At 35.6% G+C, this 24,197-nt stretch overlaps 1 protein-coding gene across 1 annotated transcript in view; it reads right to left on the bottom strand.

The window, feature by feature from the left end:
- Positions 1–24,197, bottom strand: part of LOC128030463 (dolichyl-diphosphooligosaccharide--protein glycosyltransferase subunit STT3B-like) — a 38,527-nt gene that overhangs the window by 13,608 nt on the left and 722 nt on the right. Inside the window, exons 2-5 of the mRNA XM_052618123.1 lie at positions 8,143–8,251; positions 5,584–5,871; positions 4,700–4,765; positions 36–135 (exon numbers count right to left, since the gene is read on the bottom strand). Of these exons, the coding sequence (XP_052474083.1) occupies positions 36–135; positions 4,700–4,765; positions 5,584–5,871; positions 8,143–8,251 (563 nt within the window). The remainder of the gene's footprint in view (positions 1–35; positions 136–4,699; positions 4,766–5,583; positions 5,872–8,142; positions 8,252–24,197) is intronic.

Genomic DNA, 24,197 nt, shown 5'->3' with positions numbered 1-24,197 from the left:
CTCATACAAACATACACACAACACAGGTGACTCACCGATGTACAGCCTCCTGCTGAAGCGCTGCATAAGGAGCAGCGCAAAAACATGGAGAGGAATCAGGTTGATGATGAAGACATATCCTCCCCACGCAGACACCTGCAATACAAAATGCAAGTCATGTTACACACAATAAAACAGCATACTGCATTATTTTGCCTCATGATACTGCATCAGGATTCTCACTTTAGGAATCATTAGTTTTAGGTAAGTAGCTAATACTTTATTATGCTATTTTTTCAGGAGATCAGGTTACAACAAAGACAAAAAAAATCATGTCGTCTTGCGTGTTTATGTTGTGTATATTATTCTTCATAAGTATATCAAGTTATTCACACTGTGAAGAATACAACAGTAAAAATAAAATGATAATGAATCCTCGCAAACATGCATTGGTCTGTCTGGTTTGTTACGAAAAGTGACAAGTTCAGAAAACAGCACCAATAAAATTTTGTGCTAGACTGACTAAATGACTGTTATTAGCCACTGGCTAATAAACTGTTAGATTTCACTCACCTGTGAATGAGTTAAGAATAAGTTTAACATATATATGTTGACTATGTCGTGTCCTATGTCTGCTTTAGTTTGCTTTCACACTATGACACTCTGACGGTGCATTTGACAGGAGCGAATGTGTAGGCTCATTTATGGCATGGAAAGAGCCATTCTAAATTTAAACAAAGCAGAAATACAGGAAACAGTACTGTAGACATTTACGGTATCCCTCTCATCTTGACAGTGCACTATTCCCATTTATAATCAATGGATTTGCATAGTTACCTGACACATCGTAAAAACAGCAGTGTGTAAACGGCCTAACTCACTCTCTTCCTTTCTTTCTCTAACACCTATATGCACATATGTCTTAAGTGTAATTTTTTCTATATTTGGCTGAGATACAGCTATTTGAAAATCTGGAATCTGAGGGTGCAAAAAAATTAAAATAAATAAATAAAAAATCTAAATAGAGAAAATTGACCATTAAAGTTGTCCAAAAGAATTCTTAGCAATGCACATTACTAATCAAACATTACGTTTTAATATATTTATGGTAGGAAATTTACTAAATATCTTCATGGAACATGATCTTTACTTAATATCCTAATAATTTTTGGCATAAAAGAAAAATCTATAATTTTGACCCCTACAATGCATTGTTGGCTATTGCTTAAAATATACTCCAGAGACTTAAGGCTGATTTTGTGGTCCATGGTCAAATATATACCACTGTTTTGAAAAACCACACACAAAGTAAAGAAAATCAGTGTGTCTTGACCAAGTTACATAATATCGCCCAGGTCTCTGCTGCTCTCACCCTTTATGATGCACCACATTTACCAGAAAACTCCATTAGTACACTCAGCCTTTAGAACCTCTGCACTTTTCTAGGTCACTGAGGATGTCCCGTTCAAGAGCGCATCTCTCAGCTCACGCCACCCGGCAGCAACTCTGGGCCATATCGAACTGTACTGGACCCCAAGGTCTTGATGGAGCAGATGGCTCCGATTACACTGGTTTCATTTATGTTTATAAAGACATTTGGAAAGCCAGAGTCTATTGGGGGCTTGGAAGGGCTGTAGGCTTCTATTATTAATGAGCACTGCCTTCCTCCAGGGGAAGAATCTCAAGTTTCAGAAATGGCTAATATTCATAACCGACTGGCGCGTGGCCCCCACCAGGGTGGCATGATGGATGGCGTGGTTTGCTTTTTCATTTATTTTACATATTACATTAATGGGTTGAAAAAAAAGAGCAGGATAGACTTGCAACCAGCTCCAGAACACCCAACACTATATTCAGAAATCATAAGAATTTAATGATTCTGGTTCAGCTCACGATTCCACTTAACGATTATGGATCCTTAACTTTATATTATGTTAACAATTTCATTGCAATTACACTTTAACGTCTCATGAACCTTGCATAAAACAAAGTTCATGAAACAACTGATGAGCCCAAGTAATGACTTACGGTTCAGCGAGTGAATCAAATGTTAATTTCAAAGCCTGCTATCGATTCAGTAGGTATATGGGCCGTTTTCGATTGGGTTTGTTTTCTAACTCACTTTATAGTCATTCTGACTGACTTAGTGAAAAATAAATTACACAAGTCACGTAATACCAAACTGGACTACACTGGTCATGTTAAATACGGTGTTCAAAAGTTTGGGCTAAGCACATTTTCTCAAAAATAAATTAAAACTTCCAATAAATGTATAAAGTTTCAAAAGAGTGACATTTCAAATAAACGCTATTCTTTTCAACTTTCCTGAAAAAAAAAAGAGATACATTTTTGGAGTTTAGCTGTTGTGTTTTTGCAATCTTTCGTGAAGAACGCGTCTACAAAAGGAGTTCGCATTCAGAGCCCCGAAGATATGTTCATGTGCATTCGAGCCCTTTTTGCAAATAGCCTATAAGTCTTAATATTAACATTATGTTGTATAAATAAAAAAACTTATTCTATGTGAAATTACAAGTTTAATCCCATTGATTAAAACTTGCTATCAAATGAGTCACTCTCTGGTCCTCTTCAGCGCGCGCAGCTCAAAACAGAAATGAAGAACATGCTAACGTTTTAGGCTAACGATAGAATGAGAGCACTATTGTAAAAAAAGTTTCATCGAAGTTAAGTGTTAGCTATCTGTTAATCAAAAGATAAAATCGGCAAGGTTTTCATTACACATTTTCCCTGTGTTTTAACATCAGTAATTATGTTAGTTGAATGTCTGACTTGACTCTTGTTAATGTATTTGGCTCCGCCCCAAACCTATGATTTGACTATCAGTCAAATATCGGCAAGATTAAAAAAATTCCGATATGACTAGGAGTCTGTGACACCCCTAAACATTTTACAACATTACTCTTTTTACTATACATTTCAATAATAAATGGAGCCTTGGTAAGCATTTTTATCAGAAAAAAAAAATTGTATATATACACATACATACATACATATATATATACACACATACACATATACATATATATAGATAAACAAATTTTATCCGATAAATCGATGGAATTTTTGGTAGAATACTTAATTACTAAAATATTCGAAAGCTACAGCCCTAATATACATATATATACACACACACATATACATATATATATACATATACACATACATATATATATACATATACACATACATATATATATACATACACACATATACACACATATATATACACATATACACACATATATATATATATATATATATATATACACACACATATATATATATACACACACATATATATATATACACACACATATATATATATATATACACACACATATATATATATATATACACACACATATATATATATATATACACACACACATATATATATACACACACACATATATATATATACACACACACACACACATATACATATATATATATATATATAGGGCTGTAGCTTTCGAATATTTTAGTAATCAAGTATTCTACCAAAAATTCCATCGATTAATCGAGTAATCGGATAAAATTTGTTTTTGCTTAATTAAAGTGCAATATTAATTATGCAAGAGAAAATAAGACTCCTGGGTCTATTAAAATGAACAACTAAGTTTCCTTTTTTAGATTTTTTATTTTATTTATTTTTTAAATGCATAGAATGCAATGCATACATCAAAAATAAGCATTTAATTATTAACCATTGTTTCTCTGTCTTTACTTGTACTGTGAACAATGACAATAAAGTTGACAGATGAATTAAGTACATTTAAGTGCCATTTAGTTGGGGTAAATTAAATAAAGCATTTTCTGAGATGCACATTAAACACATAAAACATTAATTTATCTTTTAATTATTAAAAATGTACTTAACTTTTTGGTAAACAAAAGGGATTTACAATAAAAAATAAAACATGGAAGAAATGTTGTGTGATTAAAACTTAAAAAAAAAGTAAGATTTTTTTTTTTTAGTAGTAGGCTATGTACATTCTGCTGAACAACAGTCTTTAACCGGACTTTTATTTTGACGGGTTGGCGTGCCTTTACAGTGTGATGTGACGCTAGTTTTACTCAACTCAAACGGTCAGATGCTCATGAAGTGACTGTCAGACCAGTTCTGGAGATGTTGTACATGTGTTCACGTCTTATTTAGAGAGACAGCAGGCACCGAATTCACCGCCGATTCCCTCCGCGTTTTCTGCATCGTGGAAATCATAGGGCCCTAGTTGTGGTATGCCAGCTCTGTCTTGCAATGGACACACGCCACGACGTTCTCTTTACGTTTACGTTTACGCACTCAAATCAAAACACTGCTGACTCCTTACAGTATGCGACTTCAGACGCAGAGCTTGTGTCTCCTTCCGCTTTTTGGGTGACGTAAACGCGTTGTCACATTAAAAAAAATCATTGCCAAAGAACCTGATGTGAGATTTTAAATAAATTAAAAGAGGCTTCGAGGGAGAGGAATTTGCCTCGATCATTTTTTGTAATCGAGTTACTTGAATTACTCGAGGAACCGTTTCAGCCCTAATATATATATATATATATATATATATATATACAAAATTTTTCGAATGGCAGTGTAATTCCCTATAAGCAGTGGCAGGAAAAGCTGTCGAAGTAATTTACTATAGCATTACCAAGTACCATTAATAGAAATAAAATAAATAAAAAAAAAAATCGAATGAAAACTCACCATGTAAAAGTAGGAAAGGCAGCAGCCAATGGCCCAGAAGACTGAGCCTGTTTTCACTGACTTTACCTGTGTGGAGAGGACAAACTTAAGTTAATTCCACTAATCCCAAACAGAGTGTCCGATACCATCACCTCAAACAAAACCAAGACAACGAACAATCAGAGATAAGAAAGAGACCTAAGAAATTCAATTTTTAAGTCAAGCTTGACAGCAAAGTCCTTGGCGTCTCAGTTGACAGCGAGCTCCAGATGGGCTATAAAAATTAAAAATAAATTCACACAGCCAAAAGAGACAAAGTATGCTGCCACTGCATTTGTTACAGCCGTCACGTCGTTCAGCTGAAAAAACGTGATGAATGTCTATTAAGGTTGAGTCATCTTTTCAACTGTGTGGGACAGCGCAAGACTTTCTAAAATTGATTTTTCAGTAATTTTAGAACAGAACAGTCAAGTTATTCACTGATAATCTACTCCGAAATCTCTGATTTACAAAAAACAGGACTCAAAAGAACCAGAGAACGGGATCACTTAGGATTACCAAATGATTCAGACTGATTCTAACTAATGATTCAAAACAATTCAAATCAAGTGATTCATTGAGAAGATCAATAAACTAAGAACCGTATTCACATTCATGAACAATTCAGACCAATTTTGTGTTTAAAAGTAGTGCATTTTACAGACTGAAGCAACAGTTGTGAGTGGAGTGGCTAACCCTAGCTCCGACCCCGCGTTAATTGCACTAAATATTTTGAACAAGTTAACCTTAGACATGGTATATGGAACACAATTTGTATAGTTGTATTATTCAACCCATTTCAAAATCGATAGTTTTGATGAACAAAGATGAATAAACAAACAAAGTGTGATTTTAATCTAACTCACCCATAAGTAGTAGGTAAACTGCAGAGCAAAAATGGCAATGCCCTCATTGTCAAAGGAACCGGCCACAGAGCGTGATATGTATCCTGGTACGATGGCGATGAAACATGCTGCCAGTAGGCCGGCACCCTGGTTCCACAGCTCCCGTGTCAACAGGAAGGTAGAAATGGCGGTCAAGCCGCTGAAAACAGGGGCCAGAAACACGCATACATCACGTATGTGCACCGTCAGATGAAGCAGATTCAGTACGTAGTGGATCAGTCCCGCCGTCACCATCAGACCAGGATATACCTGCAAAAGACAAGATATGGGAGTCGCTTTTATTTGTCATCAAATGCAAAATTCATCAATCAAACAGATGTTTGCCTGCAGCAGTTTGAGAGAGAGGGGGGGAAAATACATAAACAATCAGCATTTGTTAGAATGTGTAAACATTGCTAAATATCTGATTGGCCCCAAAACATCCAATATAATGAGAGGATTAGCCCATGTACACCCTTAGGAGCCTGGTAATCAATCATCTTAAAGAAATAGTGCACCCCAATATTTCCCTCAATCACTCTCAGGCTATCCAAGGAGTCTGTGTGTTTTTATCAGAACAGATTTGGAGAAATATGGTTTCCTTACAGTGAATGGTTGCCATCAGAATGACCGTTCAAACAGCTTAAAAAAAAAATAAAAATAATCCACAAGACTCCGAGTCCATCAATTAACATCTTGTGAAGTGAAAAGCTGTGTGTTCATAAAACAAATCCATCATTGACAATTTCATCATTAAAAGATTTATCTTTAAAATGTTGGCAAACTCCATCTATAATATTATTTTTCCAGTGAAAAAGTTGCCTCATTTGAATCTGGGAGAGAAATATGCACAGATCAAGACATGTTGAAAAGCAAAAACCATCCAAAACCGTTCTAAACAAATATTTTCATGTGAGAGGAAAACAGAATAAACTTTTTCACTGGAGGAAATGTTATTATGGATTATTGGCATTTTATAAATTATATTTTGGATAGAAGTGACTGTTCAAAGTTAGAGAACCTTAATGACTGATTTACATCTCATAAACATGCATCTCAGTTTTTCACTTCACAAGACATTAATTGATGGACTGGAGTCGTGTGGATTATTTTTTGTTTTTATCAGCTGTTTGAATTCTCATTCTGACGGCATCCATTCACTGCCGAGGATCCAATGGTGAGGATGTGATGTAATGCAAAAACTTGGTTTCAAAATGTATCTACGTTTGTAGATTGGTCAGTAAATTTTCTAAATATCTTCTTTTGTATTCCACTGTCACACAGGTTTTGAACAACATGAGGGTGAGTAAATGATTTTCGAAGCTGAATTTAGCAGCCAAAAACAGCAAGAAAGGAAGCACCCTGTCTTTTACCTCCACATTCCCACCCTCTCTTTTTCATCTCTCGTTTGATGAACAGCGTCTGCAGGCTGTGCTGAGAACAGACCAGCCTGCTCTGAAGGCCGTATAACGGCTGCTTGAACTGTACACAACAACAGATGCTGTTCCCTGCCTTCTGCAGCCCCCCTACAGCTCCAACACCAGAGCTGTCAGATGCCAAACGCTAGCCAAACTTTCTCCAGCCAGGGAACGAGCTCATTAGGTTCAGCAGCATTGCACTTCACAGTGACAGGGAGGGCCTTATTTAGAGACGGAAGGTGCAGTTTTCAAGCAGAAATCACCCACATGAACAGCCGGTGGCATTTAACCGCAGTTTTTTCATATAGAGGTCATAGGTTAACAAGAACCGGTGTTGAAATGCCGATAAAACAGATCTAGCAATTTACAGAGCTGAAACATTACCGGAAGCTCTGTACTGATGTTATATGTGAATAATGCTGCTGCATCAACAGAGCGCTGAACAAGGTCAGAGCGCTATAATGGAAGAAGCCTGCTGTAATCGAGCCAGTCACAAAGTCTGGAAGAAGCTGAAATTATTTCATGCTGTTTGTGATGTTGAGTCACAAGTGACTATATAAAAATGCAAACATTCAGCATGAGTGTACATCATGCATTCAACTACAGATCATTTTTAGCAGCATTTCTGGATCAGGAAGTGAAATATTAAGTCAGGAAACAGCATAATAGATTCACATGCACTGATGTTAAATGAAAAATGTATGTCAAGAATAGATTTTAAAATACTTGAAAATGTGCCATTGAGATATACGTATTTCACAGTGTCTTCACACATGACTTCTAAAAATAAAAAGGTAACACCACAAGGTTCCATGTATTCATATTAATCACTTTTAATTTTTATTTACATTTACATGGACTAACAAATTAACTGAACAATACTTCTACAGTATTTACTAATTTCAACAGTCTCTAATATATTATTTAAATGAAATGTACTGTGAACATGAAAAACAAAAATTATTTTGCTTTTTTTTTAATAATGACCAAATAATTAATGATAATAATAATAATAAAAAAAGATTAACAAAATATGGCTCATTGTTAGTTCATGCCAAGTGTAAAGTGTTACCAGGAAAAAAATAAAATAAAAATAAAAAACAATTCCAAGAAACACACTTACTGTTCCTCCCACTATTCTGCCCAGTGGGTACCAAGCCCTCTCGTCAAACCAGTTGAGAAACTCATAAAAGCCATTAGTTGTGAGATGATGAGTCGATCTGTAGTTGAACCTGTAAACAAAGAAGAACAGATGAGAACATAATGAAAAAAAATTCAAAAGAGTACTTTAATCAACACAGGCATATTACAGTGTGTTTGATGACGAGAAGAGGTGTGTGTGTTAAAACACTTCCTAAATGGAAGTTCTTTCTGTAGAAATACTCAACTGCCAATCACCACCAGTGCCAAAGACTACAACAAGAACATCCACCGGGAAGCACTTACACCAATAACAACCAGCTAAAATATGGACTATTTAGTGAGATGGAAAAATAGGTTTCAGTTATCTAATCTCCAAGGACATGTATTTTCAAGGACCAGAATAGTTGACTCCCTGTGTTCAGTGCACACAGACAGAAAGACACCTGTTCAATCAGTCATGCATACTGGAGCAAGAATTTCTGCTGCTTTGTCTTTTCAGACAGTTTTACTGCCACAAGATGAACAGAAAATAAATAAATACTCAGTGAGACAGAGTTGTATATCAAAGACTTAACCATAAATAACAAATTACTTAAAATACAAAAGGTAGTTCAGGTTTGCACTTACCCTGCAAATACCCACAAAAAAAGATGTTATTTGTATAGCTATGTAGGTAATAGTATTATGTCATTTATGTAGGCTATATAATTATGTTAAATTGTTTTACAATATTATACACACATATATTAGTATGATTCATTTATTTCCAAAAATCCTCAGATGAATACATCTCCTAATTGTCTTTAGCAACGTGGAACCATTAATTTGATGCACACTTGATTAACAAAAACCTCAAACAAAAGCACTATGAACGAGGCTGCAATTAAACTGTGTAATCTGCTCTAATGCCTTTATCAGGCCAAGTTCAGCAAACCGTGTCCTGCTATCTCTCCTAACTCCAGAGTAGTCATTCTGAAACTTTTCTTCGCTAACACCAGAATATAAAGACAACTAGCTTTTTAAAACTCCCCATACCACGCGTTATATGGAATTTTAAACTAAACATTCTATTTTTAGCATAGAAAAAGCTCAGGACTAAGCAAAGCCTAGTTCACTTAAAATACATACTGTATTTTCCGGACTATAAGTCGCACTTTTTTTCATAGTTTGGCTGGTCCTGCGACTTATAGTCAGGTGCGACTTATTTATCAAAATTAATTTGACATGAACCGAGGGAAATGAACCAATAGAAAACATAACCTTCTACAGCTGCGAGAGGGCGCTCTATGCTGCTCAGCGCTCCTGTAGTCTACACTGAAGACAGAGCGCCCTCTCGTGGCTGTAGACGGTAATGTTTTCTAAATAAATGCGACTTATAGTACAGTGCGACTTATATGTTTTTTTTCCTCATAATGACGTATTTTTGGACTGATGCGATTTATACTCTGGTGCGACTCATAGTCCGAAAAATACAGTAAGTATGATAATATATGCAGGAAGATTCCTGTTAAAAAGAAAACAAAATATCACCTGATTATTCTGTGAAAAATTCTAACAACTATGACAAATTATATTAAAAAACATCCATCTACTGCATAATAAAACTAATAGGACCTTAATCAGGGATACTTCATTTGTGCAAATAAAAATTAAGCTACAAGGAATATATAGTCAATTGCTCAGCCGAAACACTGAAAATACACCAACTAGAACGAACAACAGCTAACCTTCACGGCCTCAATCTCATTCATGTAAAATATACTATCAGCCCTGGCTAGGCTCCATCAAATACTCCTCTCTTATTGAAAGTTTACAGCTCCAGTGGATTCCTGATTGCTGCCATTGTTAATGCAAGTAGATTGTGTCCACTGGGACAGAAAAGCATTACTTCTGGATTTATTTAATCAGATTCTGCATTCATGGCAAGTGTCAGCACACAGTCTGCCATTAGATTAATGTCCTCACTATTTTGTAATACAGCCATCTCACTGGCAAGAAACGCTCAGTGTTCGCAAGAGATCTGGCAACCCGACGCTTGAGTAGGAGGAACGACAGAACTGTGAATCATGTGTATTTAAAGACCCCTTTAAAGCACACAGACAGTCCATCAGTGACCCTGGCGGCTAACTGACACCACAACCCGCTAGCTTCCATTCCCGCCTCGCTGACCTTTCTTCCCTCTCTAGAGAGGCTAAAGATTCAGGAACCTTTAGTGGCATGGTCAAACTCTCCATTACGATCTGATATCTGAACCGGGTCCTTGGCATTCACTGAGCACTGCAATGTCCTTCCTCCAAGGAAACAACATGAACACACCAGCGTAAAGCAGAAGCATATTATGCCCTGGTTGTCAGATTTTATTGCCGATTTGAGATATATTATTGAAATGCAATCTTCTGGCAATTTCTGTTCCCATTCAAGCAGACAGAAAATGTACTCGAATGCCTATTACCTACACAAATAGCTGCCCGGGGATGCTGTTATGAAGATGCCCATCGAGTAAACAGACTTGCATTAAAGAGACTTTGGTTATATGCTGCTAGGAGTAGAATCTTTATTCCATGATGGTTGTTTCTTCAACTATAGGCATTTTGGTCCTTTAGAAAATAAACTCTTATAACACAAAAGTTTAAAAGTTAATTTATCCAGTAAAAGTTAACAAATGCATTGCAGATGCAAATAATAAAAAAAATGTGTTTATTGGCATTATGTTGTGGAAATGACAGCGACATAAAATGACACTTCAAAAACTTTGTGTCTGAGGCTAACTTCATTGCTAGTATTTTATGTATCCTACACCATAATAAAAAAAAAAAACTTTTTTGTACAATTTGTTAAAATTACAGTTTGACTGTACGTGAGGCTTAATTAAAATATCCATGCCTTCAATGGCACTGTGGGCAAACAAGTATAGTATAAAATTACGAAAATTACTGTGGGACAACCATAATTGAACAATTTTCATTTTAATTTATAGACTTGTTTAGATGCTCATAAATTAGTACATGCAATAATACAACAAGGACAAAACAAAAGCTAGTTGAAGTTGAAGAAACAACCCAACATTTCCGTGACTGCATACTGTTCTCCAACAATCTTCTCAAGAATACACAATAACAGGGAAGTCACCCGGAAATGACCCAGTGCCGTGTTATTTTAAGGTGGGGTAATCTGAACATACAATGTGCAAGACTATCAGATTCTGTGGCCATATTATGAACTGGATACATAGAGATGTCTTGAGAGCAGTGAACTGGATTTCTTTATTCTCCAGTTTAACCTCCGTGACATGTGTTCCGCTCAACGTTCCCACCGACTCTGAACTCCGCACTTCATAAAACTCAATTTCACACTGCGTGGACATACACACAGAGCTTTGAAAAGGTCCCATTCAATGGCGTCGAGCAACCGAACATTTATTACCAGCCACTGCAGAGTGGCTGGCAATTCTCTACATAAAGGTTTTTTTAAATCGTGAAGTTTCTTGTACACAGAGTGGCAAAAATCCAGAGTTGAGAAGAAGTGCTAAAACACTTAGAAACAGTAGAACAGCATTAAGAAATTTAAGGTATAATGATTGGTTCAGAGTTCATTAAATGCTGCAGCAAAGGCAGGGTCAGGTTAATATCTTGTTGCTGGGCAAATACAACTGAAAATGGAATGCCTATAGTTAAGAAATGAACCGAGGAATCTAATAGTTGCCTGTGCAACCTGAAAGAGTTCAACCTTGTAGCATAAAGGAGCGCTCACACTGATGCTGATACCGTGGGAGGTTGACGAGGAATTTTTACTTCACTGAAGTATCCAAAGGAGGCAACAAATTGAGTGAGTTTCACTGTCTCCAACAGTGTACTTCAAATCTCCAACTATTATTGAAAACAAATGACTTCCAGTCACATCGTTGCTGCAAATCGCTCTCATGTAAGTGCCCATTAAGACCTGGTAAAAGGCATTACATGACAAAAAGGAAGAGAATAAAACGTATTAAATCTGAAATGTCTCACCACAACAACAGAGTATCATGAGACTGAGGCCTGCCTGGACTCAAGTAGTGGTTTCTCTTAAGTCCGATTACTTCTCTCCATCACACAATGTTCATGTCAGAGGGCAAAAGTCAGACATTTCAGACTTCGAGATCTTAGGCAGGATATCAGCAACACATTTCTCTGAGATTAAGAAAATGATTGGAAGAATGATTGGAATAATTTACCCCGAGTCGTCAGGCTGGATAGCTTGTCATATTAATTTGATGGCTGACATTACGCCTGAATCACCTTCATCAATTTATTCAGGATGCAGGCATGAAGCGTACAAGGAGTTTGGAGATTTTGAAGCAGATTGGAGTCTGAGGTTGATGAAAACGGAAAGAGTTGCAAATATGGAAGATGACAAACTCGGAGGAAAAACTGTTTTAAGCAATTCTAATCAAAACTCCTTAATTTACACCAAATAAACCCAGTACAACAGCAGGCTAAAAGCACAGCTGACATGTTACATAAAGGCCAATTTATGTGACCAAAACATAAACAAAAAACAAAAAAAACAATTCTATTATAAAATGTGAAAAAAAGAAAGCCAAGAAAGTAGTTTAATTAAAATATATTTTTCCCCATTCACAAAACTTGGAAGATGCACTATCAAAAATGGTTTCAATTAAGATTTTTGCCTCCAACGATTATGAAAATACAATAATCTAGATAAAACTTATTGCACCCCATTCCGCCCCCTTTACACTACTGCACTTTCTTTCCATGCAATCAGTAAAATCATGTAACGCGAAAGGGACATGCTTGATTTATCGAAGTACATTTATTCATGTTTTTCAAAGCGTGAAGGAGATCTTGCGCTGCTCTTCGGGAAGATATTTGCGCTCAGAGACGGAACGGAACACGGACATGTAAAGTCATCTTTAAGCTCATGGTACGCGTCTAAATGGTCAAATACACAAAAAACGTGTAAAATGCTGTACTTAGTGATTATTCATGTATACCTATATTTTAATATAGAGGTGTAATAATACTTAATCATCCACTCCTTCCAGTTTGTGCAAAACTTCGTTTTCTACACTGTAGTTTACCTTCTGAAAAGCAATCAACACGTTTGTTCAGGTACCTGAAACTAGCCTTTTACACAGGGCTGACATTGATCAACGAGACATTCAAAAAAAACCACAGACAAGTAGATTTTTAAAATACAGTTTTGCACATCCCCACTTTCTAGTTGACAAAAATAGAAGTAGCCTCAAAGGTAAACAGTCTTTATTCCTTCACTAACCTTTTTTCTCTTTAAAAAACCAATTACTGAGATCTAATGAGGCAGTCTTCAACCCTTCAAAGAATTAAAGAGGCTTTTGTGCTTAATGTGCTCTAAAGGTGGCCGAAGGGTCAACGCATCTGACCTCAATCAGCACAGCCCAAACAAACACACATCTCCAATTCATTAACATCAGATTCTGGTTCAATTGCACCACAACCTTATATCATGGCCCGTACTAGCACTTGTACATGAAAACTAGAGATAAGAACACAAACTTCAACTTGTAACACAAAATTAGGACGATCAACCATTCATCAAGAAGAAATAAGGACGATCAACCATTCATCAAGAAGAAAATGCCAACAAAATCATGTCTTCATCCAATGGAGAAAGTGCACTACTAAAGTACAATGCTTCAACCTTTATACAGCCTGTGTAAGACAGTCGCAAAGATTTGGCCTAAACAACACAGGTGCTCTGTAAAACCATGGATCCTTTTGTAAAAAAGAGAAAGACTGCAAATTCAAGCCAGTTTGGAGGTTTGATGGAGGAGTGATGGGGCTTCAGCTAAGTTTGCTCTTTTTACCTGCTCCATTAAAAATGGGTCTGTCTAAGCAAGACTGCTTCAGGCAGAGCAACTCAGCAGAAAGAGGTCTGATGGCTGAATAATATATGGAAAAGAGTTATGGTTTATAAAATGAGATGCGCTGTCTCCGTGTGCATTAAATATGTCAGATGTTGTTAACTCGATGCGGGGCGGACACGCCTGGAAAAAATGAGCGAGTCGCACCGCGTGCATGTCGCGCGTGCCTATATTGGAAATAACGAACTTGAGCGCGGAGAAGACGTGATATGTGAACGGCCCCTTAAAAGACAGCACGCCGCGAGACAACAGTCACAAACCACGGAGCTACCCTGAATCAGCTCCAGATCTCTGTAAACCATGCTAAACCACAGCAGAACCCTGACTACATTTTATGGTTTGTGATGCTAAAGAACATTTCATGACGTCTCCGACTACTGTAAATTTATGACTACTGTGGTTTAATTATAAACGCCATCATAAACTCATTATCATAAACTCATATTTACCATAGTAAAATAATTTTCTTTGCCTCTATTATTTTATACTGTAAAAACTTCAACCACATTGGTTGAAATATTATATTAGAAGTTGTACTTATATTTGTTTTGTAAAGTTATCCAAAGGATTCATTAGCTAATTAAAAAAAGAACATTAGAATAATTATTTATTGTAATAAAAATAATCGTTAGATTAGTCGACAGAAAAAATAATCGTTAGTTGCAGCTCTAATTCAATCAAGGAATTGTGAGTCTTTAACTGCTAGTTTCAGACCAAGCAAATCCTGGCTTGATTTGATGCTGTAAGACTAGATCGCACCCATTACAATCAATGAAGCGGTTTACACTTGAAGTTGGTGGATACTGCATTTCTAACTACTTCATTTCCCTGTCCTGCTGAAATGTAATTATTTACAAATGTCATTTGTGTTAAATGACTGTTACACACTTTATTTGTTATGAATTTAAATCAATTCTGACCTTTACAAAACACAATACATCACATTTGCTTGAGATATAATTAATTCGATTTTATTATTTGGACTTGCTGGTCTTTAAAAAATGTCAGTAAAAATAAGACCACGTTAGTACTAGTGACTGATGTATAAAGCAGCCAATAAGAATTCATGGTAACACTAACTTCATAATGTTGTAATATATTTATATTTAAATCAAAATATGCACCTGTTATTATTATTATGCAATGGACCCAAGTTAACAAACCGTTAACCACAGTTATCAAAGATTTAAAAATATTTTAATAATTGTACTGCTCATAATTAAGGTGTTACTAAACTCATCTGCAGGTACATGAGCACATGAGATGGTCTGAAGCTCAGTATACAATGAGAATGTAGAAATTTAGCAATTCAAGGACATCCTTTTGCATCACTAGTGACCTGAACTCTATGAAAGCAAAACAAAAAGCATTCATAACTGAACTGGCTGGATCAACAAATCCGTCAGCTGTAAATTATTCTGCGACTGTTCTTTATAAAGGAGAAACTGGACTTCAGAATCTCACGAAAAGCCGGACAAGATTTAAGAATCCCGATTCACACGTCAAGTGTGTCTGGCCAAAGCAATCGGTCCGGATGATATAAGCATCGATCAAGCCTCATACTGAAAAACCTTTAATCGTTTTAATCACTTATGGGAGGAGGAAAACTAACAGCAATGCCAAATTCACATCTCACCTCCTTTGTGTTAATTTCCTGGAGATTTAATCCAACATAACAGAACTGATTAACCTTGAGGAACGATATGGAATGTTTTCCGGATGAGGACAAGGAGTTCGTCCCGCCTGACACAAGCACATCAAAGCAACGCTCTTGGAATAACTTTGAGGGTCCATAATTGGCGAGGGGAAAATCTTGTGCTGTGAATGCAAAGCAGCTCAGCTAAGTGAGCACATCCTAATTAAACCCATTCCATTTCAGTATACAAAGACAAGTATACAAAGACATTGTGTATCACACACACAGAGCAAATAACTTCACCCAAGTGGGCTGAAAAACCATAGAGGATTAATATTTAGCATATCACTGGGTTATTACAGATTAGAAAACCTCCAACTGCAATAATTAGGTAATCATTGCTACTTTGAATCTTAGATTTCAATAACCAGAAACAGAGACTGATACGTTTTTTCCTGAACTAGATTTCTCTGTATTTCTCCCCTGAAAATTGCTAATGATCCCACATCTATGCTTAATTGTTACCAGTAATTATTTGGTGCAGACAAAAAAAAAAGGACTTTCTCATGTCAATGAACAAAGAGTTAAATTCACAATGACTGACACCCACAGTTTACCAGGGCCTTGTTACACTAGGTATTAAAGGAAGAGTTTACTTAAAGGGGGGGTGAAATGCTATTTCATGCATACTGAGTTTTTTACACTGTTAAAGAGTTGGATTCCCATGCTAAACATGGACAAAGTTTCAAAAATTAAGTTGTACGTTTGAAGGAGTATTTTTGTTCCAAAAATACCTCTTCCGGTTTGCCACAAGTTTCGGAAAGTGTTTTTGTTTGTTCCCTGCATTTGAAGATGCTTGTTTTACAAACAAGGCCCAGTTTGACGCCGGATTTGCGTATCGTTTATTTCTTAAGGATGATGCAGTCCCAATGAAAAAGGGTCACGATCGTGTGTTGGAACCGCAGTCGGTGAGTAAAACTGCTTCAAATATCTCTGTGTTGTTAACTTAGCTATCGACGTGTAAGCACATTAAGTAAACAACATGCGATGTTGTCATCAAACTGCACTTTCCACATGTACATCTTAAAAAAAAAAAAAAAAAAAAAAAACGACAAAGTTCCACTTAGTCATTTTCCAAAACCGCTAAGCAAATATACACAGTTTCAGTACATACCACATAGAGACGTTGTTGCTGATGCTGCTCTTGTTTAATTTCAGCCTCTGGATCTGTTTCTGGATCATAAATATACGCTGAATCTGACTGTTAGCCATGGTTTGTTTTTCCTCACGGTAATGTCACAGCTTCCAAACGCAAAAATCTACTCGCGCTCGTGATTCTTTAGCTCCGCCCACACGTCACGCCTCCAGCCGGTCGTGTTTTTTCGGGAAAAATCGGTTCAGACTATCTTTTTCTTATGAAAATGATAAAACTAAAGACTTTTTGGAGTTATGAAGGATGCAGTACTACTCTATAGGTACTCAAGATTAACAGGATATTGAGTGAAAACGAGCATTTCACCCCCCTTTAATGTAAATATTTTATCATTTACACATCTTCATGTTGTTCTAAACTCACGTGGTCTACTTTCTTCATATATATCTGTTTAAAAAAAAAAAGATAGCAACTGAAGTTGTTATTAGAGTTGAACTAAAAAGCCAAACCAGTGTGACTCATGAGTCAATCCTTTAGATTTGTGAACCGATTCTTCATAAAGACAAGACTCAAAAGAACTTTGTTTAAACAAATAAATTTGCAAATGAAAACTAGACTGCAAATAATACTTCAGAAGACTTGAAATATAACACAAGTTGATTTTCTTCTCCAAACCCCAAAAACAACAAACTTATTGGAAACCTTATATAATTAGATTTCATAACCAACCACCTTGCACCCCTTGTTTGAGCGTTATAAATCCATGTGTTGTACAGCTGTGAACTATCATAAGGTATCAATGGGCACAGTGTAACATTACATTGCAAGCAACCACATGCGGTTTTCAATAAGCAGGAGAAGCTAAGGTGAGAGACTCTGCCCCCATAATCATGTTTTCACAGACGATTGACCGTGTTAACTGCTCCACTTTGACCTCAAGCAGAGATGACACTGCATGAATGAAACTTGAGTGGGAGAATGCTACAGACACAACCAGCCCAGCTACAGGAGCAAACAACAAACTAAACCTTACTTCCATTTAGGTGTAGGCGATATAAAGGTTTTAAAAATAAAGCATGACTCCAAGATTTTGTTTCTGCTTGCCAAGTAGTTAAAATGTTTATTTGGTCTGCCAAAAATGTTTACTTATGATGATTCACAGAATAATTATGTTTTTTTTTTTATTAAACATTAAATTCTTCACAGAAAATAGAATTTACAAATTATTTATTAGCAGTGGTGGGACAATATATTTTTTTTTCCTTTTTTTTTTTTTTTAATGGCTGATGATTACACCGAGAGCAGGGTGGCCAATATAAAGCTAATATGGCATAACACTAATTTAATATAGTAACAAATGTATATTTTATTTGGCAAGATCTTGATTCTATTTTTATAAATAAAGAAACTGTTAAAAATGTGTAAAGAAAAAGTAAACTTTTTTTTTTCCCAAACAAAATAAAATGAAGATGGAGAATAGGAGTTTGTTTGTTCAGATTCTGGTGTTCTAACTTTTTGGTTTCTGCCAAAATAAAATGAGAAAAAGCTACAAATCCATCGACATTTATAAAAGGTAGTATTGTAATTTTACTGTTCTGTAAAATAAAATAAAGAGAATAATAATGATAATAATTACCTTACAACGGCTCTATTAATACATTTATTATAACATTCACAGTGTGGATCTGTAAATATTTTAATGTTTTAAAAGTCGTCTCTTCTACTCAGCAAGGCTGCCTTTACCTGTACAGTAAAAAAAACATGATAATTGATAATTTTACCAATTTATTACTTTTAAGTTAAAATTGTCCTTTGTTGGTATAATGTCTGCTAGAATGTTAAAAACTAATGTTCAGTGTTAAGTAAATATTTTTAAATTGTTGTTTTGCAATTAATTTTTTTAATTTGAAAAGCAGCACAAAACAGTAAAAAGCTAATTTTGACAAATTAACGCAATATTGAAAAAAATAAAATAAAAAATAAATAAAAGCCAAATTAGGCCTACATGGTGGGGGGTGGGGGGCTGGGGGACATGAAAAACCATGTCCAGTATTCGGCCAAGTATATTTCAGTGCAACCCAAAAAAAAAAGAGTAGAATCTCATTCAGATTTACAGGAGAGCGACTCAACTCAGCAGGAGGCTCAGAGATAAGTGGCCCTCAAATGCTTCTTCAGATCAGATCAGAATGCCCGTCACAGACAATGGAGCCCCGGTCAGGGAGATACAGGATGAAAGCTCAATTAACACAAGTGTGGATGGATAATGCCATATGGCTAGATAGAGAAGAGACAAAGATAAGGGCGGGATTTAAAGAAAATGGGGAAAAGTAAAACAGAAATGAGCTTTGCGTTGCTTCTCTTATTTTGGTTGTGCAAACAGGGAAAGACGTGGGCAATATGATCAAACTCATTTGACCGTATGATTCATTTTATATCAAAAGAGATGGGAGGGAAAAAATATATTTCAGATTATGCCAAATATTTTACCTGACAATACAGCAATATCCTCTTGAATCCCTCCACACATTCAATTAAGTCAACCAACAGTATATTATTTCTAATTAGCTAAAAATATTCGTAATATACATTTAGAAATATAAGTATAGCTTTTTAGGCAGATAAGACATATAGATACACAGTTTCTATACACATTTAATAAATAAAAATTATTTTTTATTACTCATTTTTAATACTTAATCATTTAAGTAACATTTAATGAAATTTACACACTATTCAAAATAACACCATTCTATTAAACATATACTCCTTTCATTAAAGATTAATCAAACTAATCCAAATTGATTATTTTATGTATTATTTATTTTAGGTAAATCAAGAGATAATTTGTAACTAATTAAATGTATCACATAAGTAAAAAAAATAAAAAATAAAAAAATAGAACTAGTATCAGGATATAAACCTTAGGTATACTAAATCTGACTATTCTGATTAACCACATCCAAAGATGATTTAAATTATACATATGTAAATATAAAAATATGCCTGTGGCACAATAAGTACATTCAATTCATTTCATCCTGACTTATTCAGGTCTTCCTCTATATTTTCATTTTACTCCAACTTTTGTTGCTTGTAAATAACGTAAATCGTTCCCACCCACTGACAGCAGCAAAAGTATACCTTCTGCGATAAAAAAAAGGCATAAAATTCTCTAACGGTTGACATTCCCACTTTCATTCCAGCCCTAATAGCGGGCTTTGTTATTTTCCTTTAAAGGTTGAAATAAGTGCACAAGTGCCAAAGCAATAGAAAGAAAAACGATAGACAGAGAATACACTAGAGGAATTAAGGGTAGAAAAGCAGAACAGGAAACCCAGCACTCCAGCATCTAAAAATGAGAAAGGACAGAGCAGGCTCGGGGCAGTGGGCTGGATCTAAACGAGACACCCAGAGAACCAAAGTGTGTGTGTTGCAGCGGAATTATCTGGACATGAAACAATTACTCATTTGAGCTCTCAAATCAATGAAGCTCCTGGCTGGAAACTGGTTGAACAAAGCATTTGAAAGTAAGGTGCTTTCAGAGTTATTAATTTCCAAACAGTTAGGATGCTCGGTCCGGCTTCCAACCATTTCAAATGATTTTATTTACAGAGACAGGGCAAATAAACTTCCCTTCAGTATTTGAAACCAGCATTCAGACAAAACGCCATCACCTGGTGCAACTGGAGCTTAACTTACATTTTACAAGCTTGTACGTGTTTATTTTAGCATGTCTTCTATGGCTGAAGTCCAGAAATTAGGGCTGAACAATCATAACAAAAATCGTCAATTATTCCCTTGAAATTGTAACTGTGATTATTATATTGAATGATGTTTATGCCATTGTTTAATGCAACTGCATGCCGTATTTTTATGTGAAATAAGATGAAAACGCTTACTGAAAATCTTTGTGCTTTTCTATAATATTGAGCCTCAAATGTCAAATATACATCAGATTGGTTTCTTCAAATTATAAAAAAAGTATAAATATTAATGCTATTATAATGGGTTTTTTTTTTTTACTGCAAGTATGCAGAATAACATAAGCAGACTTTGAATGATTAATTGCCACTTTGAATGATTACATAATTGTGGCATCCATAATTGTAACTGTGATAAGAAATGTTATTAATTGTGCAGGCCTACCAGAAATTATTAAAATATTTTGAATGCTGAATGACCGGTAAGTGTCAGCGGGCACAGATCCCAATTTGCACCCAGAAAACCAATAACCCAGAGGGACCTGCATTCTAACCTCTACAAAGGGACTTGAGCACTCACACTCGTAGTTAAAAGCTTCTCAACATTGATATGACTAACAGAGCTGGAAAATCAATCTGAGCCAATGCATGCCTGCCAGCGACAAAAAAAAATACTCCAACTGCATGTCAAAGTAGATTACTGAAAGAGAACAAACAATAGACTGAGTGGTGTCAATGCCACACTTGAGAGGACAGTCACATGTGTGCAGACAAACAAAAGGTAAACACTATGAATCACAAGAATGGAGTCTCCTATTCACAGCAAAATAAACGGCAAGAACAAACACAGATTTAATTCTTAAAAATACAATAAGTAGTTTAGATCAGAGACCGTTTGAATCGTCTCCAGTTGCACAAAAAGGCAGAAATTACTGAAAAGGATAAGGGGAAATTACGCAATAAGACCAATGACACAAGCTTAAAAAAAAAGATTAAGTCCATCAGACTTTATTAAGCCAGACAGATGTCTCAAATATATGCAGTTGGTTCAGCCAATTGAACTGTGTTAGGTTGCTCAAACAAGCAGGGACATATTTTTATTATTATTAAACAGAAACGCACTGTTTGCCAATTAAATCTACTCATGCAAATGGTGCAGTCCATTTATGTTTCAAATCTATAGAGTCAATGCAACCCTGAGAGCACATTCTTGAGCATGCAAATAATGGCAATGTGCAGATTGAAAGAGTGTTGTTCACACATATAGATAGATTACATGGCTGGAGGTCCAAGTATCTGTGCTGTTGTTTACTGGTTGGCATTCTGATGGCTGGACTGTAGTATCCAACTCGATCAGGTGGACTGTAAAACCTACTTCCTACACAAACATGCTGTCTGGCCAACAGAAAGCAACCATATACAGTTCATTTTGCATTTGTGTGCAATAATAGACCACAGAGGAATTTCATTTAACATGCTAATAAGGGCCTCAAACTAATTTCTGAATATCTTTCAAACATCTCAAAGACACCAATGTTGCAAACTTTGACCAATATTGATTATGTCAAGCTTTAGTGCTCATTGCATCAGAAAGGTACCTTAAAAACGGACAGAAAAATGAACAAACAACCCCTGTGCGCCCTAATTGCAGAAAGTTGCAACTATTGAGTCAATCAGATCAGAGATGGCGAGATAAAGAAAACGCTGCAAAATTCAGGAAGTGGATAGCAACACTAAATCACAAATCAGTAATCTTCAGCAAGTTCAAATCAAGTTCTTCAGCAGTGAGCCACTACTCCAATTACATATTTCTACTCTAGAATAATAATACACTTACACTTATTATAGGTGCACCCTAGTGATTCAGGACAAGCTAAAAACACGGTTTGGAAAATGGATTCATGGTGTACTTGCTTATTATATACCTTTTTCTACATTTTGAACACAAACAAAGTTACGGACCGCAGCTCTGATTGGTTATTTTTTACCGGGAGCGATGGAGTTTCTGCAAATGGCAATAGAACCACTGGGAGGAGCCAGAGGAGCTTGATTTTTTCACAGAATATCTGTCTCATATTCTACTGTAAGGACATAATGACAGGTTTAATAAATATGTAAAAAAAATAAAAAATTTTTTTTACAAAAGTTCCCTACAGCACCTTTAAGGACTGTGAATCTGAAAATTGGGAACTTATGGTGAAAGGATGTTCCAGCTGTTATTCTCTCTATATGCTAAATGTGACTAACTGCTGAAATGCCGTCTAACAAATGCCTGATTATACCATTATTGTGTTTAAAGAATCAGTCACGGTGAGAAGCGTGGCCATAAAGTTTTACAATTATGCTAAAATCAAAAGTTGACCTAAATTCCTAAAGCCTCATATACAACCTTGAGACTTATAGCAGACTTTCATAAACCGGTATATCTGCATTGTTCTTAACCGAGGCCATAAGGAAATATTGACAGAAAGTTATACGTTAAAGGGAAGTGAATATTTTATTAGTCTCATTTGGATGTAACAACTGCACAGTGGGTTTAATTCAAACCTATGATTCATGAATGGATTAAACACTTTAGTGCTAAAAAAAAAAAAAACACACCATTAGCTCTAAAGCAGAAATTTAAGTACTTGCATTTGACAGCTCTACAGATCAAGAGAATTACACAGCAAATCTGACACTTGTTATGAAACCCAGGGAAATCTTAGGAATAAACTACAAATGCACACATTAATAGTGCCAGGAGGTGGAAATACTGCATGGCAAATCATTTTTACACAACTTATATAATATTGTTTCACGTCACTAAAACTTAAATTACCAGTGTCCTATATTTTATCACAGTGACTATTCCATTGTTACGGTTTACCTTAAAGTCACTATCAAGTTACTTACCAGTAATTAACAATAAGAAATAACAAGAAACAGTGATCCATATTAAGTGTTACCAGTGAGATATCGGTCTAATTAAACTAAATATACCTCATACTAATGCTTACTCGGTTTCTAGTCACTATCCCAATAGTGAGAAGTTACTATTGTACAATATAGTGATGTGTGGTTCAGATAAACTATTCACTTCCAAGTACTGCCTATTCCAGTTTTACCATTTACTAATCATATGAACAAGTACTTACTCATTGCATAACTGTAACAAAATACTTGCTAGTTCATGCTCTCCTCGTACTAACTGACTGGACACTAGCACTTGTGTGTATTACAATTAACAGTTAATAATCTGTCACTATTACTGTGGCTGTAAGTGGAGCTAGTAGGCACTAGTATGTAATGAATGAATGAATACTTCAATATATACTAGGATTAATGACGTTATTTCGCTTTTAGTCACTATTGAATTACTTACTAATAATGAACAATGAGCAACAGTAAAACAAATACATTGCAGGACGTTTTAAGTTTCTTCATGTGGAGTTTAACAATACCTTGCTTTAATATTAATTAACGCTATACCCCAACAGATTGTAATCAACAGTCGTGCTAAATTAAAATAGCATCTCTATCGCAAGCATCATCACTATCATAATGAATTACTAAGTTTACTAGAATTATAAAAAGATGGAGGGCAGCTGCCATGCGGTTAACGTTACGTGTCAAAATTGCCAAGCACGGACGCACCGCACAGAAG

This window comes from Carassius gibelio, chromosome A16 (genome assembly GCF_023724105.1).
Source record: "Carassius gibelio isolate Cgi1373 ecotype wild population from Czech Republic chromosome A16, carGib1.2-hapl.c, whole genome shotgun sequence".
In the NCBI taxonomy this organism is placed as follows: Eukaryota; Metazoa; Chordata; class Actinopteri; order Cypriniformes; family Cyprinidae; genus Carassius; species Carassius gibelio.
This window is presented reverse-complemented; position numbering and strand designations above follow the sequence as displayed.